A 20,693-nucleotide genomic window follows, 5' to 3' on the forward strand; every position below is an offset into this window, starting at 1 on the left:
ACTTCCATGGGAACATTGCATACCGCAGGAAAGATTGCCCGAGTTAACTAGAATGTGGTATCGTGGACTGAAATGAAGAAGGAATCACCTCATGGGATAAGTCAGTTGAGAATCTTCATAAAACTTACAGAAAGCAAGACAATGGCCCTCTGCTCCTCCCATAATTCTGTTGAGTTATTTTCAAAAAAGAAGGTTGTGTTTACATAAAAAAGAGACATAGCAAATAACTCAAAGTCACACTCTAAATAAAAGACTAAATGTGGTCCATGATATCGCAAGGGATGAATATTCTTCTTATGCATTTATATTCACACAGTGGAACTGAGAAGTATAAACCAAAAAAATGTTCCTTTAAATAAATAAAAACCCTGATTGCTTTTAATGCCACAAACAAGACAAATCAAACAAGAGCTGCTCTGTTAATTTTTACTCATTTGAAATAATCTTTGAAAAGTACTTGAAGGTGTAGTTATTCTCCTTGTGCTTCCTAAGACTGTTAGGGGAACAGAATAAAATCAGGTTTCCTTTTCCAAGGGGCTTATTATGTTCTTTAAGGAACAAAAACTTTTCATTCTGTTTCCATTCTCCGTTATGTTGGGGGGAAAAAGTTTATTTTAGGGAATAAAAAATGTACTAATATAGAAGCGCTAGCCTTCATTTTTAAAAAATGAATGGGCTTCAATACAAAGAGAAAGAAATGGCTCTATGGGCAAAATTCAAGTATGGTGACCAACTTTTTAATTGTAAAGTAGGTGCAACATTTAAAAAAAATGTTACAGCACTGCATGACCTTTAATGCTAACAATATTTACATTAACTGCTTACATGAAACCATATAACTGTAAAAGAGGAAGGGGGAAAAAGACTCCGTAAGGACTGAAACGACACCTAGTGCCCACATCAAAGCCGTGAGCCATCAGTGGGATTATGGGTGCAAACACACTTTACACAGTCTGCCTATGTGAAGTATGCATGGTAGGGGAAGCACAGACCCAATTAGGATAGAATAACAATAGGAAGGTATGGTCGACACAAACTCAATCTGAAAACAAAAAAGCAAAGGCTAAAAAAACTTCTACATATCAACACCACCCCCCACACCCAATGCACAGACATATGCACCTATCTGTGAATAAAAACAATTGTGTAAACAAACAGTAAAAAAGCAGGTTGGTGGAGAACAAATGGACAGTAATGGTTTAAACATATCAGACGCATCAACTTGTAATAAAAATATGCCAACTAAACTACACAAAACTTGACTTCCGGTGCCTACAGGAAAGACTGGGCAGGCAATCCCACCATTGTGCGAAGACAAAATAAACGTCCTCCAGAAGGAAGAGTTCCTGCCTCCAGGCCATGAAGCCCAGGGTGGCCAGGTGCATTCCATCAGGTTTGGGGGTAGGGTAAGGGTGGGAGCGGGAAGGACACAACAACACAGGAGACCTGGGGGAAGAATTAAGAGCTGTTGATACTAAAAGTGTGTCCAGGTGGCGTGCTCTGTGCTGTGGCCCCAAGAAACCAATTGGAGGAATGACCTTGGTCTCCTTTTTCCTGAGTTACTGGAACTCTGCTACATCATGGGATTGACGAGTTTGGGGGGGTTGATGAGAGAGGAGGGATAAGGGAGGTGGTGGGCATTTGGGGGTCAGAGTCAGCTACTGGAGGGCCTCCCAGCAGCCAGATTAAGCTGTTGAGTGAGCCCCAGACTAGGGGCACAAGGCAGCGCTCCCCAAGGGTGTAAGGATTTGGGGATGGGGGCTCCTAGTAATAAGAATAAAGGCTTTTGACAATCCATCAACAGAAGTCAGGCTGGAGGCCTCAGAATTTGCTCAGTTGCCTGGGAGATAGGGTTATACCACCACCACAGAAATTGTGAAAAAAAGACGGAGAATTATGTTGTGCTACATTTCTTATTAATAACCTTGTACTTCACAATGGCTCACAGTTTTAGGTTTGTATACTTGTAATGTAGTATTTTCTTTCTTCACTTGTTTCAAATTTTTTTCTTACTTAATATAATATAAATAATTTGGTTAATAGATTTAACCTGCACATTTCAGCCACATTAATATATATATATATAAGAATCTGTTAATGGTATAAATAATTCTTTAAATAAAATAAATCTGATATGTTACATAATACTGATAAAAAATTACCATCGCTAATCATTTTGTAAGCCACCTAAACTTCTGGTTTAAGTAATACTGATGAATAAATATATGAAATTTGCTTTGATGATTCATATTCCTTTTTGCTATTACCGGAAAACTAAATTATAATCAACCTTACCTCTGATAATGATTTCAAAGTGGGGCACAAGAGTTTTTTGGTAAATTAGCCTCCACATATGGAACAGAAAGTTTTATCGTCAGGTATTGTTTGGGAAAGACCTCTGAGTATCAACGGTGCTGCAGCATAAGCTCTCTAGTTCAATAGGTGGCTAGCAAACGTTACCTACAGAAATGACTGAGTAAAATATTTCATCTAAGATTTTTTTTTTTATAAAACCTATTCTACTTTAAAACTTAGGTAAAAAAAATATGCAACAAATGGTTGCAGTTTCTGAATTCTTAATTTAGACCTGTGAGCCCTAACCCCTTTAGAAATCTGCAAGGTGTTCATTTCTTAGACATCCAAAGTCAAGTCCAGTGCGTCCAGGCCAGGTTCATTCCAAACAGACAATATAAATGGACACTCAGTGGTGCGCAGTGTATGTCATAATTCAGGTAAAACATCATCATGCCTTTTCTCTGCTGTTAAATATAAAAACAGCATCTTTTTCATTATCATAGAAAAGCATTTAGGTTGTATTTTTATTTATCACTTTACACTGGTAATCTCTGGTAGGTGTACTCCATAGAAACCAAAGAATTTTGTACACTATTTCTTTGTACAATAAAAGATAAAGTGTGCATTAATACGCTTGTACATGACAATATTGTACAATATTTACATTTCTGATATCACCATGAAATTCTGTATTTTCTATATACAACATTGAAAATTCCTCAGAAACATTTGGACTATTTCTTATAATCACAATTTTAGTATTATAGAAAAAAGAGTTTCTCAGTAATCTCTTGACCATTTATCACTCTCATCATTCAGGGATTTTGATTGGTTTTTCCAGCATTCATTATCCTTCCTGATCAAAAAAATATTGTATCACTGTTTCTCTTAGCACCTTGCGGTGGTGGTGGTGGTAACTATTTGCCATAGTATAAATATTGATATAACAGTGGCTATATCAATACCTATATACAGATATATCTGTGCACGTTCCTTTAATAAACACTGTGCGTGGTGGAATAGTCCCTGTTATCTGGAGATCTTCCTCCTCTTGGGTTTGGGGGGTCTCATTTGTCTGTCTCCCTGTGGGATTTGGTGAACCTGTTAATAAAGAAGTGAGAAAAAACAACAACAGAGGTTGAAATCATAAATACCATATGATTTCTGGCAAAGAAACAGGGTAGGGAACAGACTCAGGCTTTCATTTTCAATCATTGCTATTGTGGGGCATTTAACATTTTTACCAAGACCCGAGAACTCAACGAGCCCACAATTACTACAGAATATAAGAAATCCTGGAAACTTACAAGCAGGGCAACACTCAGTGGACCCCCCAAAAACAGTGGAACATAAAGGAGGGACTGAAAAATTTTCGAGTGTGGGAAATGCGATGCACTATTGCTACTGCTGCTACTATACATTTAAGACGAAATAAAGCCTTTCCCATCAGACAACCCTAGATTGTCAATTTCACTAGGATCTGGAAAATGTATAAATATACACCAATCATGTTTTCTTCTGCACTCTACGACCCTACTTATTTTACAACTATTAAGAAGGGTTGAAAACTAGATAGAAGGTAACGAAGGACAATCTCACTTTGGGTGATAGATATGCAACATAATTGAATGACAAGATAACCTGGACATGTTTTCTTTGAATATATGTACCCTGATTTATTGATGTCACCCCATTAACATTAATAAAAACTTATTTATTATAGAAAAAATAAATAAATTGAATAAAGAATGGAAAAAATCTGAAAAAAAAAAGAAGGGTCAATAATTATAAGAACCTCAGCCCAAGGAAGTTTATTTATGAGAAGAGTCAGAATGGAAAACAGAACACCACTACCATCTGTTGGCAGATCGAAGCTTGTGTAGTCTGTGAAGAGCAATTAATACAACTCAGTTGTATTAACTAATGTAGAAACTAGCAGGATTCAGATTGAATAGGGATGAAGCATTTGTGGAGCAAAATTGCTAGGTATCAGACAGCAAGTATTGTTTTGAAGGGCAGGGGGCAGGTGCTAAAGGGGTCAAATGCCCCATGTCGCACTGTGGCTACTGATGGGAGAGGGCAAGGTCAAGACGTAGGAAAGGAAGGATGGTTCCAAGACAGTGGTATAGCAAATGCTTAACAACCAGCTCCTCATGGAGGGACACAAGCACATTGTAGCACATGTCAATTTCTGTGGTGTAAATACTTCTACCATGCTCAATTTCAAGCTAGCAATGTAATGTCACAGAACTCTCGTGCACAATCAGCTCTTGATCCACTATGATTTGGCTTTATTGTATGTTTTTAAAATAACATTTAGATAACAGCAAAGGCCAATGTTATTCAGGGTCAAATGCAGAAAACTTTTTCAAAAATAATGTCTAAATATTAAAAAGAACATTTATGAGTTCTTCAAACTGCCTCTTCACCTAACTCCATATACATTTTTAGAAGTCACTAGTTTCTGATAAGGAGCTATAACTAAAACCTTTTCAGAATCAAGGAAAGAAGTCTTTGTTCAAGAATCCAAACTAGTAAACTTTGGACCAAATGTGGCCTGAAAAGTTATTTTGATTAGCTACATGATGTTTTACTATTTTAAAAATAGTGTCAACACTAAAAGAGAAAGAGAGGGAGTAAGAGAGGTAGAGAGAGAGAGAAACATTTTATATCTAGGCTTCTAGCTCTCACAAAAAATAGGAAGATCTTGCACCACTGGCTCACTTTCCCATATGGTTCAGATCTGTTGGAATGTGGACAAAGGGGCTCCTTCTGTAGAGAGAGCACACCCTCTAGGTAGCCACAGTCCCCATCACTCCTAGCTGCCTGCTGGCCTAAAAGGCAAGTGTCCTGAGGCAGGTACTAGTGAGATGCTCGCTAAAACCATTGTCTCTTCTTCCTGAGCAGGCATATTGTACTGTGCATTTCCTAGTCTACTTGAGTGAAGAAGACCATATGATTGGGTCAGGACAAGAAAGTCAGCACAAGTGATGAGCTTCCAGGCCTGGCCCATAAAACCTATCCTGGTCGTCCTCTCTATATACTCTCTTCTCTCAGCTGCTGGGCTGGATGCAAAAAATACAACGAGCACTCAAGCTCTAAGAAATAGTGGACACTAGATATAGAAAGGACCTGAGCCCCTGACTAACTGTGTGGAGCAAGACAACAGGAACCAGACCTGAGTGAGCCTTCACTGTGTTGTGCCTCTAAGACGGACAGCTGTAGGCAGCCTACCCTGACCAGTGCATCTTGGTTGGCATTTCTCAATCCACTCAAACTGCTGTTTTTATCATACCTGACCCACCTTATCTATTGATATTATTTGCTTGTTCCTAGAAGGCATTTGAGTATAATCCCTGTTCCAGACTTTTCCTATAATTCTATCAGGAAATTTAACATCTCAGGGCCTCAATTCACCCATTTGTGACGTGATGGTTTGGATCACAGTCTCTAAAGCCCATATCAATCCCGTTTATGAATCTATAAAGTATATCTGTTTTGCAATAGCAGTTAGATGGGTTTCAGATAACCTTGTTAACATACAGTGTCAAGTAAAAGTAAAAGAAATTACCTTTATAGCTGAATAGCTTTAGATAATTCATGTTTTAAAAAGGTTACCAAGATTATATTTTGAGTGTTTACATTAGTGAATGAGAGAATCGTGATTAAATTGGTCCATTCAACACTATGATATGCACTGTTCAGTAAAGGAAAGGCAGACACTATTTCTCTAAACCAGAGGTGACAGTGTTAATTTAACAACAGAATTTTGTGCGACCATTTTATTTTTTAGGTACCAGTAGAAAGGAAATGAGAGGTCTAATTGATCTTGATCTTGAATCTGTTCAATTTTACTTTTTTTGTTTTATAGACAGAGTGAAATTTGCATTCCTGAATATTCAGGCAGCACTAATGGCCACTGTTATTCAGAGTCCAGTGCAAATAGTGGTGGTTTGAACTTCAATATTTTGCTGCTCACATTTTAAAAGAATGCTATGTGGAAAAAAAACAAAAGTTACTTATCTCAGGAAAAAGACACAGATTATACTGCTGGGTTATTTTTTCTTAAATCACTATTACTCTTTTTTGATATCAGTCTTTCTTTGAGCCTAGTAATTTAGTATTGCTACGTGAGTTGCTTGACAATATTTTAGAGACTTTAGCAAAAAATGGTAATACAATTTATTTTCAAAGAAACACAGTATAATGGAAAAATAAATTAACTTACAGTCCCAGACATTTTGTCCAGTTCACTCATGGCCTCATGAATAGCAGCTTCTAAATGGTTATTTAGCTTTCCACTTCTAAAATTAATGAAAACAACATAAGGTTAATAAATTAAAGGAACAAAATCACAATTTAATTCCAGAGAAAATCAACTTATATTTGCATTTTGAAATTTCAGATGACAAAACACTCTGAAATTCTCATCACTGAATATTGATGATACAGGACTATGAAAAAATTGAATGCACATTTGGGGAAAACAAGTTCTTTCCCCTTCTACGTGTTTTTTCCACAGTTTGATAATTGTGCAAGAAATTTGGGCCATGGGTCTCTTTTCCCGCGGGTATAGTTCGTCCTCCCCGATTGCAGACTGCCCTGCATTGCTTCTAGTTCTGGTTTCCTTTTCAGGCAGCCGGGCTGTGTGGCCAAGGGGAAGGGCGGAGGGGCTGAATTGCAGGCTCCGGCCACTAGGGAGCTCCCTCTGCCCTCTCTGCATCTCCTGGCTTCTGGAGTGGAGCAAACAAAGGCTGATACCCAGATGGGAAACAGCTTAACTTGTCACTCCCGAGGCTCCTTCCATGTCTGGGGGCCCACCACATTGTCCCCCAAATCAAAGTGGTATAATTGTTTGAACAGATAAAGAATAATGATCTCAGAGCATCTACCACTTATTTTACTGTTTCTCTCCACTCAGACTCCATTATACGTGGTTGGCCTGAAGAACACACACAGTACATGTCTTTTTTTTTTTTTAAACTGACATTTGGAAGCTACTGAACTAATTACTAAAATCAGGCACCTCCCTACTGTCCACCTCTGTAGTTATGTACCCTTGGTCCATTCTGTTAACCTATTGTCCCTTCTTTATGCATATAAATAATTACCCATTATTCTGAGTGAGGCGATTCATTTCATTTATCTTGTCATGACAACTCCTAGAACAGCTGCAGAGGTAAAACTTTTCATAACAGGCTGTTAGAATGGCTTTCCAAGATTCAAATTGTATCTCAGCAGCTACATGGAGATCGGAAATTTACAACTGTGGAAGAATTTGGCTCACGGTCTCATTTAATTTCACTCACAACATGTTTTAAAACATATTTGAACATTAGAGGAAAGCCTTTATTTATTTATTATTTATTTAAAACACTTTTTTCATTGATTTGGAAGAGAGAGGGAGAGAAGCATCGACTCATTGGTTCACTTAGTTGTTCATTCATTGGCTGCTTCTCACACATGTGGTGGAAACCATGACCTCTGGTGTGCAGGGTCAGTGCCTTACCGCTGAGCCACCTGGCCAGGGCTAGAGGGATGCCTTTATATGAGGCCTTTCGGTTTACTACAGCCCTCACCAGGTTTTATACTCATATAATAGGACTCATGCATTCAATTTCTGTGTATACCTTGGAGAACTCTGGGTCTTCCATCCCTGAGTAGAAAATAGCTAGGCACATTACAGATGCCTATAGTTACCAAATAAAAATATGTGTCCAAAGGTAGCATGATGGCCCTGTATTTTGGAAAATATACAGTATGCACTTAAGTCACTTTAACTGAAAGGAAAGATTCATGTATTTGTTTTAACTACACTATACAGATGATGTAGCACCAAACCTCTTCTACCCACTTTTTGCTGACCTGTTTGTATGTAAGCTAGCCCCTAGCTCTTATATTTTCCCCTTTTTAGAAATGTAAACGATGTAGAAAAGTGCATAAAATAAACAAACAACTCCTAACAAACCCAACTCCTAAACCATTGATAAATTAAATATTTCCTTTAAGCCTTTTTAATTTAAAAAATTAAAGGTGAAGTTCCCATTTGTCATCAATTTCCAGTCCCATTCTCTCCCACCCTCCTCTCCAAAGGCAACTAACTGTGTTGTATATTCTTCAATGTGTTAATATTTTAAATATGTCCATAAACAGCACCTAGTATTGTTCTATTGGTTTTTAAAAATATATATACACCAAAGGTGTTCTGATATACACACCATTCTGCAACTTATCTCCTCCCCCACTTAATTGTTTTTGAGCTGTCTTTTATCTGCCTACTCCAGGGGTAGTCAATCTTTTTATACCTACCGCCCACTTTTGTATCTCTGTTAGTAGTAAAATTTTCTAACCGCCCACCGGTTCCACAGTAATGGTGATTTATAAAGTAGGGAAGTAACTTTAGTTTATAAAATTTATAAAGCAGAGTTATAGCAAGTTAAAGCATATAATAATAATTACTTACCAAGTACTTTATGTCATATTTTCGCTAAGTTTGGCAGAATAAATCTTTATAAAACAACTTACTATAGTTAAATCTATCTTTTTATTTATACTTTAGTTGCTCTGCTACCGCCCACCATGAAAGCTGGAACGCCCACTAGTGGGCGGCAGGGACCAGGTTGACTACCACTGGCCTACTCGTTCTGGTTTTAAGAGACCCTGGGTATCTTGAAGAGTCAGTCTGCCTTTTTTTCACAGTGAGGAGTTTGCTCAGCATTATTCTGGGTGACTGGGCAGGAATCCAGTCCCAGGACTCTGCAGACCATCTAAGTTTGGCTGAGGTTTTTGTGGGCTGTTTGGAGAAAGTCTTGACAGTATCACACATTGCCTAGTTGTCCAACAATATTATATCTTGTGTAATGTATTACATAGATTTATCCTTAATATTTCTTTTGTATTGAAAAATATAAATATAAGTTGTTTTTAAAATTTATTTATGATTTAAATTTATTGTGTTTACATAGATTCAAGTGTCCCACCGAATATATCTCCCCCACCCCCGTGTTCCCCTTGGCCTCCCCTTGCCCCCTCCCCTCAATGCCTTACCCCTTCCCTCCAGGATTTGCTATTCTGCTCTCTATAATGCTGTGTTATGTGTATATAATTTCACTAATCTCTTCCCCTTCTCTAATCCATCTTCTCATCCCCTTTCCCTCTGACCGCTTTCCCTCTGCTCCCTTTGATCCCGCCTCTGCCTCTGTTCTGTTCCTCAGTTCACATTTGAACATAAGTTTTAAAAAGATATTTATTTGTTATGCATTTTGATTATAAGATCTTATGGGTTTAAAATTGACTACATAAAGTTCTAAATGTCTGAAATGAAGATAAAATCTTTCTATGAAAAAGCATCAGAGAGTCTTTTTTCTCTCATCTTTACCATAATACTAAAATAGCTACTATTTATTGAAAATTTTCTATGTGCCAAGAATTGTATTAAATCTTTATATATATTATTTAAGTATATAACAATCCCTAAAAATAAGTATTGTGACAGATGTTTGTAGGCAAAATACTTCATGACATTTTAGGGAGAATTAGTATAACCAATATTAATTTTGTTATGAGGAAGATGGGTATTTAAATACAAATAGTTTTCAAAAGTATTAAACAAAGAATCATATAATGTTTTCACCTAACTATAAAAAATTACAATAACATCATCATTAAAGTATATAAATAATTCAGCATTACTTGTTAAACGAAAAGATAGAATTTTAGGAGTTTGTGACTTCATTTTTCTAAAGATATTTTAAATGTTTGTAAATACCTTGTATTAATTTAAGCTAAATTAGTACAATATTACTTTTCTTTAACAAACTTAAGTAGTTAATAGAGGAAAAATAACACCTTTTTGAAGAGAGAATATGTACAGAGATGGGGCATGAAATCCCCTGAATTCAGCATGAGAATCAGGAGGTAAAGGGCGACTCCCAAATGTCAAATCAGCAGACCAGTTTTTATGCTCAGTTGTCAAGAAAAAATGAACTTCAAAGAAGAAGAAAAAACTCGATGAGTTCCTGAAATGAACAATTAGTCAAAATTCAGTCCTCCAGTCCAGAGGGCCTCCCTGTGGTGTCTCTTTTACTATTTTCTGTACCCCGCTGACATTTAATAATAAACATTTTACTAACGGACACTCTAAAGCCTACTTGATTAAGCAAGAGATGTTCCTATAATCACATTTCTACTTATTAATGGAGATAATTGCTACTTCTCATCTTCATTGCCTATATTGTCACACATTATCCTTATTTTCACTAATTAAAAAAAAAAGCCAGGTACACATCTGCAAATGGTATAAGAAATAAGAGGGAAATGAGAAATTGCATCTTGCTATTCACCTTCAGTGTAAAATTCAGGCAACTTACTTCTGTAGAACAGAACAAATTTAAGTAAGACTTAAACATCAAGAACCGTAGATTCTGAAACCTAATTCACAAACTATGCAGATTTAAGAAAAATTTACACATTAAGTACCATTTCTTATTTTAAAGTAAAAGTGTGATTTATAACTTTATCATTTTCTAGCTTCATAAAAATTAGGTTATGAAATAATTTATATGTATATATAAGACAGAAGGTTTGATCCTCACTTGAATAAAAACCATAACATGTCTAAAAGTTATGGGATTTTTCTTCTTTGTAAGTGAGAGGAGGGGAGACAGAGAGATGGATTCCTGCACGCACCCCACAGGTATAGACCTGGCAAGTCCTCTACTAGTGATGCTCTGCCCATCTATGGCTGTTGCTTGGCAACTGAGCTATTTTTAGCACCCGAAGCAGGAGGCTCCACCAGCCACCCTCAGTGCTGGGGCAAATTCGCTGGAACTAATCAAGCCATGGCTGTGGGAGGGGAACAGAGAGAGAGAGAGAGAGAGAGAGAGAGAGAGAGAGAATGGGTAGGGGTAGGGGTTGGGGTGGAGAAGCAGATGGTTGCTTCTGTGTGTCCTGACCGGGAATCAAACCCAGGACATCCACATGATGGGCTGACACTCTGCCACTGAGCCAACTGGCCAGGGCTGAAATTTTTCTTGAACAAAGCTGTTTCCTCATTTAAGTACAAAATGACCCTGAGTAGTGTCTTCAGTAAATATGTCAATATTTCTTTTGTGATTAAGCTGTAATAAGCAAAATAAGTTTAAAAATATTTTTATTGTATAATCTGTAGGATTCTGAGGGTTAAAATGACTCTATAGAGTTTGAAACATTTAATATGGTGGTAGAATATCTCAACTGACAAAAACATGAGATAATTTAGTTTCTTTCACCTGTATCTTTATACTAAAAAGAAGTATTTACTAAATATTTACCATGGGCCAAGGACTGTACTAAGTCTCTAATTTTGTTATCTAAGTTGCAAAAATCCTAAAAGGTAGGTATTCATATGCTTATTTTAGAAATGAAGAATTCAGGCTCAGAGAGGTTAAGCAACATACCCAAGGGCACAGAGGAATGAAGTAAAAAAACAGGACTTCAATTCAGGTAAAAAAACCAACCTCTTAATAATCTTTTTCCAAATACCATCTTCCCATTTCAGTCTCTCCCTCGTTCTTTTTCCTTCAGCCTACAAAAGCAGTCAAATCTCTGTAAGCTTAAAAAAGTCTTCCATTGTTATTTTTCAGGAACTTCTCATATTAATAGTAGAAACCCATGGCCACTTTGTTTTCATACCCACTACTCCAGTGGAAACTGTTTCCACTGTTACAACTGGCTTCCAGATTGCCTAGTCCAATGGAGATTGTCCAGTTCTTGTCTCACTGGATCTCTGCTGAGCATTCTATCATCCTGAAATGTTTAGTCTTTGGCTTCTAACACCCTCATTCTAATCACTGCTTCTCCCCCCTCCTTTCTGACCATTCTTTCATCTTCTTCATTGTTTCTGGTAAATGTTCAAATCTCCCAGGATTCAATCTTCAGCCCAGCATTCAACTTGGTCAAGGTATCTCTGGGTAATCTCAGCCATTTTTACATTGTCAAACAACTTCTTCCTGGCTTCAGACCTGTGTGCACCTTACACAGCACTCAACACCTCTCCCTGTATTCTCCATTCCAGGCAGGGTTTCCATCACCTCCCAAGTCACCCAAACTAAAACTCTGACACTTGTCTTTGATTGCTTACTCTCCTTCACATTCTAATCAGTCACCATGATGCTCTGGCAATTTCACCTCCTTAACAGTTCAATACTATACTCTTTCTCCTCCATCCTCATTGTTCTCTTCCAGGTTGAGTCTTCGTCCTTCCTTGTCTTCTAATGTGGCATCCTGAATGATCTCCCCATCTCCAAAATGTTCCTCTAAAGCTTACCCTCCACACAGCCACATCTAAAGTGAATATTCAAGGGCCTGAATAGCTCCTTCAGGCACTTCCAGGAAGATGAAGATCCTATGAACCCTCACTAGGCCCTTACACTCTTCGCTTCCTGCTTATGCCTTTGGTTGTATCTCTTATAGTTTACTGTCAGACACTTTAGTGCTCAATTCCAACACTGATCTCATATAACCACTTTCCCAGCTCACTCAATCTTGGTCTTGGTTTCTTTTGTCTAGCTAATACCTAGGTAGTGTGTATGGTTTTGCTTGACAGTATCTCCTCTAGGAATCTTCCTTCTCCTGAATTTAATGTCGCTTCTCTACAACCCCAAAATAGATTATACACAGTTCTGTCCTTGCAATTTTTATATTTTAATTATTTGTTTCTGGATCTCCCTTCTTCACCAGTGAGCTCCAGATTCTGAAGCACTGTGCCTGGCACAGATTTTTTTGATAAATTAGACTCCTTAAATTGGGAATTAAATAATTGATTGTGTTCATCACATCCTTTATAGCTTATGTGCCCTTCAACTAATGATTTAAGCAATTTGGGTCTCAGTGTCCTTATCTCTAAATGGGCTTGGTAATTTTGGCCAATCTTGGACTGCATAAACCACAGGGGCAAAACATAAACTGTGCTTCTGGGCATTTATGAGGCAAAGCAGCCTACTTAGACAATAGTATAAATAAAGTTGTCTTTACTGACGTGTGCTTCATAATTTCTTCTTTACCTCTTCAGTCTGTACTCCAAGTTTATGGTTTCACCCACGTTCTTTTAGAATAGATAATGCTACTTCAGACGCATTTAAAATCACTACAAATAGTAAACTGGCTTTTAAGAAAACATTTTAAAATCACTGTTTACTCATTAGCTTTCAGGAATTGGTTAATAGCCAATTTGTGGAGAAAATACAGCTTATTTCAAGGCAGTATATCTAAATATTTGGAGGAGTTATTTAATTTCTCTGTTATCAACTCTGTTTTGGGTATCTTGCACATAATCCAGCTAACTGCATGCCTCAACGGAGGAAAGATTTTAGGGATTTTGTTTTACATCAAATAAACAAGTACTGTTGAGTATTCTATAGCAAATGGCCCACCCCAAATTTGTGATGTAGGTATTTTGCAATTTACTTCCTTTCATCTGGACCATATGTTAATGTTATAGGCCTTATCTTACCACTAAGCTCCCACAGGAAGGGTCACTCCTGTCAGAGTGAGAGCACTTGCCTCACTGGGTTCCTGTCAGATCCACAGTGAATTGGGCAATTCACTCAGCCCTTGTCACTGCCAGTGCCACTTGCCACCTTCCAAAGGGGTCCAACACAGGAGTTGGCACCTACAGTGACATCCTTTTATAAGTCATTCCAGTGGGACGAAAAGAGTCTCTCTAAGATTTGTTGAGTTCTAAAATTTTTTTGGGGCGAGGGGTTTGCAACATAATTTGATGACAAAATAACCTAGACATGTTTTCTTTGAATATATGTACCCTGATTTATTAATGTCATCCCATTACCATTAATAAAAATTTATTAAAAATTAAAAAAAATATATATATAATATTTGAATATCAAAAAAAAAAAATTTTACCTCTGGCAAGAATTATTGAAGACACCACTAAGACAAAAGAGACTGCCTTCTAATAGATATTGACATCATTACATAAACCTTTTATACAAGACACACTCCTAATCATTCTAATTCCATAATTCTTGAGTGTTGGATAATATGAAAATAATAGTAACTGAACAATTCTGTTGATTATATATATATTTAAATCATTTTCATGTACATAAATAGAAGCAACATTTGGAGTTCTTTACCTTAGAATAAAATAATAGTTATGATACATAAAACGACATTATATTACAGCAAAAACTGTGTTCAAACATTATTTACTTATCTGTTCTACATTTATGCAGAATATAAAGATCTGGAAAAATGTGAATAATAATGTCCCAAAGTCCAACTTCTTGCTATAATTCCAAAGAGAACTTACTGCACCTGCCCAGGGAAAAATATTTATCATCATTTTGACTAATAATAGTTAATTTGCCAAATTGTAAAAGATAGACTTCTGCTATACTTTCAGAGACAATTTAATTGCTACATGTTGAGACTATTAATCATACTTTCTTGCCCACTAAACCAAAGGGATGGAGACTGAGTTAGCAAAGAGCTGATGAAGAGGAGAACCCCGTGCGGCATAAACTGTTAAGAAAATCATGTTCTGCAATATGTCATTTGGTTTGTCCATAACGGTCCCTTTGGTTACAACTATTAAAGCGTTCTTAGGCAGGCTACAAGATGGACAAAATCAGTGAGATTTCATTGTCCCTTTGAAGAAAAAACAGTAACTTTTATCCTTGAAAAACAAAATGGGAAGAAAAAATATAATGCTTACTTTCTGTTTCTTTTCCGGGCTCGGCTGTAGGCTTCTAAACCTTCTGTTAGTGTCTTCAAGTTCTCGGGCTCCACCTGAGTGAAGGTATGAAGACCAAACCACATTACCCAGACCTGCAATTGTTAACACTGTTTTCTCTTTCCTGCTGCACAGGCAGGTTCTGCATGGGGGGAGGGAGGCTTACAACTTGCACTGCCCTGTCAAATGTCCTGTCCTCGCTCAAGCAGAGGTTGTGTTCACCGCGCCAGGCTGCAAACATCAATGGAAACGAAGGACTGTTTGGCTTTTCAATTGTCAATATTTTGAAAATAGTGTTTTAAAAACAAAACTTGGAATCTAAGTAACCTTTGATTTGCAAAACCATAAAAATCAGAGACTCTGGTTGCATTCTTCACCGCCTGCTGTTCAGAAACTGCAAATCTGTGTTCCACCACCAGGGGAGGACAAAGCAGTGGTTAGTGAAGGAGACGTGCCTGGAAGCTGAGGGTGAAGAGTGAATTTGACTTTCTAGAGTGAGTAAAACACTTAAATTTTCTGAGCCTCAGTTTCCTCCTCTTTAAAATGAGGACAATAATACCTACCTTCCTGCTAGAATTGATGAGAATTAAAATGTAACAAGTCACATTGAACATTTAGCCAAGCATAGAGCAGCTATTATTAGCTAATATGTGTTAGGGAGGCCACCCCCGGTCCTTACTGATGTGGGAATAGGGTGTAGCTGTGCCTTATGGGCAGGTCCTCTCCCATCCTGCTCATCACTCCTGGCCTGTGCCACCAAATGGTAGCTGGGGACCTCTGCCACTCTTGCAGCCTTTGTCAGTCACCCCCAGTGATCTCTATCTTGGTTCTTGAAGCCACCTCCCCAAAGATAAACAATAAATAAGGAAGCTAGTATGTAACTTGTGAATAAAAACACCTTTAGAAATACACTGCTATTTTTATCAATCTTAGAAAGAAAAGACCAAGTAAGAACAGTGTCACTTGTATAAACACAACTTCAAGGCAAATGTCCTGGCCATCACTAAGCTACTCTTATATAAAAAAATTTCCTTTGCCCCTACGCTACTCTTACACTAAAACATTTCCCCCATCTCCCTACGATACTCATATAAAAATTTAGAGGTTGACAAAATGCCTCCTGGGTAAGAAAGTAAACACTACTAAGCAAGAATATTGTTATTAATTATTCTGTTTAAATCTTCCTGACTCATAGATATTATTTATAAATGCTTTTTTCTTTGACCCCCTCAAATTTAGTGCACAGTAATGATCAACAAAGTGTTTCCACTGTCAAGTCTGAAAACAAGCATTTCTAATTATTGAGTGAAAAACACTGCCAAATACTGAAAACATTTTCTTTCAGTGACTTTTGTATTTTGTCTTAAAGGATCCAAATATCTTATACAAGTTCATTGGGGATAATCAATCTATTGTGTGCCAGAAAAAAAGAGACAACTTTGTTCCAATAACACTTCACAGGATCTATGAAGAAAATGTCTTATCAGGTTGACTGGAAAAGCTTAAGTAAGATGAATACATCCATGCATAGTCTGGAAAAAAGTGCCTAGACACGTTTTCACATTTCATGTTAGACGTGAGGTTCCATCTTGTATGCATTCACACAAAGAGAATATGAAAGATACTTCACACACTACATTTGTGTAATTTATAGCTAATTCTACTTATATTTAAATGGCCTTTTTGACAGCAGGAAGGAAGCTCCTGTAAAGAAACTTCTATTAGACACACACTGGTGTAGGGAGCGACCGCAGAAAGAGTGGATGGGTGCAGGCCACATCTTGTAAATGAGATCTACAGTAAAACAAAGCAAGGCACCAAGTGAAAACTTTCCCTAGTAAGCTTAATGAAAAGAACAACAACTAAGGTCAAACTATTTCTTTTTAATCTTCAATTTTTAATTTTAATTAAATAAGGAAGAAAGAGCAGTAAAAACATTTCCTGTGCATTTATATGTAAAAGTCACTGGTTTATTATTTAATCTGGTAATACTGAAAACCAGTATTGTTTTTGTCACTTTACAGGTGGGACTCAGGAGTTTAAGTAACATGGCCAGCACTGCAACTCATATCTGTCCCCAAAGCACTCAACCTCTCTTTGCCATACCAAGTCCAATACATTAAGATATAGTCCTTTTATATACATTATACACATATACATAATATGTAGATATACATATATGTATATATGTATACATACATATATACTAAAAAAATTAAGTCAAATTGTTTTAAATCAAATTATATTTTCACAGAAATTTAAATAACACTTGCCTAAATTTGTTTTCAATTTTTTTACTGTGCTTAGATGATTGTATGATTTTTCTAAACTAATTCTCTACAATATATTTTATTTTATTTTATTTTTTTCCTTCTTTTCCAAGTGAGAGGAGAGGAGATAGAGATAGACTCTCACATGCGCCCCAACTCGGATCTACCTGGCAACCCCGTCTGGGGCTGAAGCTCTGCCCATCTAGCTCACAACTGAGCTATTTTTAGTGCCTGCAATGGAGGCTCCATGGGCCATCCTCAGCACCTGGAGCCAATGTGCTTGAACCAATCGAGCCATGGCTGCTGGAGGAAGAGAGATAGAGCGAAAGAGAGAGAGAGAAGGGAGAGGAGGGCAGTGGAGAAGCAGATGGTCACTTCTCCTGTGTGCCCTGACCTGGAATAGAACCCAGGACATCCAGACACCAGGCCAACACTCTACCAATGAGCCAACTGGCCAGGGCCTGAATTCTTAATTTAATTTTGTTTGTAAGGCTTGCAGGTACACTTACAACAAACTGTACTGTTTCTAAAGGAATCAATGAACTTGACAGAGAAAGAAATGATGGTGCTTTCCAAAACTAACTAAAAATAAGATACAAAAAAAATAAAAATAAGGTACACCTGTCTGTGTATTTCTGATGTACCAGGAACATACATATCCAGAAGTAAATGTCTAGTTTATTTTGTTTTAAGAAAATTTAATAGAATTTTAGTACTCTACCATATTGTGAAATATAATACATGAAGAGTATGTGTTGTTTCTGGGAGAGTTCATACTCTTACACAATATTCAAAAAGCTCTTTAAAGATAACACCCACCCCAAATGGTATCAGAGAAGAAAAAAATAAATTCAATTTCTAGTCACATAGAAATCATATTTAATAATTTAATATAAACTCCCTCATAAATTAAAAGGTTAACTAATAAATGAAGAAAATACTGGAAGTCAAATACATATTCACACACATATACTATATATATATACACATCTATATACATATATATGTATATATGTTTTATATATGTATATATATAAAACACTAAAAAGGTTAAACACACACTTTTTAATAAAACTTACACTAAAGAAGCATGGATTTAAGATACAATACCTTACTCTGTAATTATAATCTTATATTCCTGTACATTCACAAGCCAGGAGTTCCATAAATTGTTTAATTCCTATCTTGGTGAGAAACTAGGGGAGAGCTTTCTAATACGTCTTTACACATAATCTGTTCACATAGTCTCATTCTAGTAATGATGCTATAGTAAAGGTCGTCATGACACCTGTACAAATGTCACTTAAGAATTAAAAAAAAGATACTGATGATTTATATGTATTTATAATCCACATATTACATGTATAAATATACACATATGTTGAATATATTTTTACTCCTACATCCCTCCTCTCACTTATTAAAATTTTTTAGCTATAACAATTCTTTGACACAAATAATTCTATAGCCTGTTCAATAAGGTGAGAAACATATCCATAAAGCCAAGCATTATTATAGAGTGGAGGTTTAAGAATTTCCTGAACAGTCTAAATCTCTGGTTGCTTCTTTTCATTCACAAGGCACATATTAAACATTTGGTAATTTAATTAAGTTTGGTCTGGCATCAGCAGGTAGTGTATCTCAGGAGTAACTTAAAGTCTGTGACAAAGGGAGATACAATCTTTCTAGATAGCCAAGCTGACCCTCTGAAAATAAGCTGTAGTAGAACCACGGGAACAGCAGGTAAGACACAGAGAAGATGGCCATCTGCAAGCCAAGCTGAGAGGTTTCCTAAAGAATCAACACTGCTGACATCTTCATGTGAGACTTCTAGTCTTCAGAGCTGTGAGAAAATAAATATCTATTGTTTGAGCACTGTTCCCACCCCCAAACCGAGAGGTAGTATATATTAGAAGAACCTGGATCGAGGATCCTAGATCACTTCTGAATAGAGCCAGTTGACTAGAGAAGATGTTAACATTCCCTGCAGGCTTTAATCCTGGCAACAGGATTATATCTCTTGGTGATTACTTTGCAGATCCTTAGTGCTGAGGCAAAGCTGTCACACAGAGGTCAAAGGGCAGAGCACAAGTCACATCACAGATTTCATAACAGAGGTAAGACAGCTGGCTTCCAGTTCCCCCTTTCATTCTTCACTTCCCCATCCCATTTCTACAATCAGTAGCGACCATTAGGGGAATGGTATCATGCCGAATACTAAACTTGGAGTTAGGAGATGAGGGCTCTACTGCCGATAATTTGTGTCTGTAAGGAGTGCCTATTCTCTGAGGTTCAGTTCTCTCATCTGTAAAATGGGGATAATTGTGCACATTTTTATGGGTCAGTGAAAGAATCTAAAAAGACAATAAACATAAAAGTGCTTTAAAAACATCAAAGCAGTTTTTCCCAAAGTGTCACAGGTGGCATGTGAAATCATTTTAGGTAAAACATGGACAGACCTTTAAATATTTAAAATAATTATGCAGTCATATAAATTTATATTAAAAAATACAAAAACCTCCTGACCAGGCCATGGCGCAGTGGATAGAGCATTGAACTGGGATGCAGAGTACCCAGGTTTGAAACCCAGAGGTTGTAGGTTTAAGTGCAGGCTCACTTGATTGAGGGTGGGGTCACTGGCTTGAGCATGGGATCATAGACATGACCCCATGGCTGCTGGCTTGAGCCCAAAGGTCGCTGGCTTGAAGCCCAAGGTTGCTGGCTTGAGCCAAAGGTCACTGGCTTGAGCAAGGAGTCACTCGCTCTGCTGTAGCCTCCCGGTCAAGGCACATATAAGGAAGCAATCATTGAAAAACCAAGGTGCCACCATATACACTATGGAATACTACTCAGCCATAAGAAATGATGACATTGGATCATTTATAGCAAAATGGTGGGATCTTGATAACCTTATACAAAGTGAAATAAGTAAATCAGAAAAAACCAGGAACTGCATTATTCCATATGTAGGTGGGATATAAAAGCGAGACTAAGAGACATTGATAAGAATGTGGTGGTTAAGGGGGGTGGGGGGAGAGGGAGAGGGAAAGGGGGAGGGGGAGGGGCACAAAGAAAACTAGATAGAAGGTGACAGAGGACAATCTGACTTTGGGTGATGAGTATGCAACATAATTGAATGACAAGATAACCTGAACATGTTTTCTTTGAATATATGTATCCTGATTTATTGATGTCACCCCATTAAAAAAATAAAATTAAAAAAAATAAAATAAAAAAGAAAAACCAAGGTGCCACAACGAAGAATTGATGCTTCTCATATCTCTCCCTTCCTGTCTGTCTGTCCCTATCTGTCCCTCTCTCTTGACTCTCTGTCAAAATAAAAATTAAAAAATACAAAAACCATTTTACCTATGATTTCACATATACTGTAACTT

The 20,693-nt window shown here is 37.1% G+C and overlaps 1 protein-coding gene across 13 annotated transcripts in view; it reads right to left on the reverse strand.

Moving 5' to 3' along the window:
* Positions 1 to 351: 351 nt before the first annotated feature.
* Positions 352 to 20,693, reverse strand: part of MBD5 (methyl-CpG binding domain protein 5) — a 521,200-nt gene continuing 500,858 nt past the window's right edge. For all 13 annotated transcript variants that reach the window (XM_066232972.1, XM_066232973.1, XM_066232966.1 and 10 more), the window contains 3 exons: positions 15,011 to 15,084; positions 6,524 to 6,599; positions 352 to 3,396 (listed from right to left, as the gene is read on the reverse strand). In XM_066232972.1, coding sequence (XP_066089069.1) covers positions 3,325 to 3,396; positions 6,524 to 6,599; positions 15,011 to 15,084 — 222 coding nt within the window. In that variant the 3' untranslated portion in view covers positions 352 to 3,324. The remainder of the gene's footprint in view (positions 3,397 to 6,523; positions 6,600 to 15,010; positions 15,085 to 20,693) is intronic.

The sequence above is a fragment of the Saccopteryx bilineata genome, chromosome 5, assembly GCF_036850765.1.
Source record: "Saccopteryx bilineata isolate mSacBil1 chromosome 5, mSacBil1_pri_phased_curated, whole genome shotgun sequence".
NCBI lineage: Eukaryota > Metazoa > Chordata > Mammalia > Chiroptera > Emballonuridae > Saccopteryx > Saccopteryx bilineata.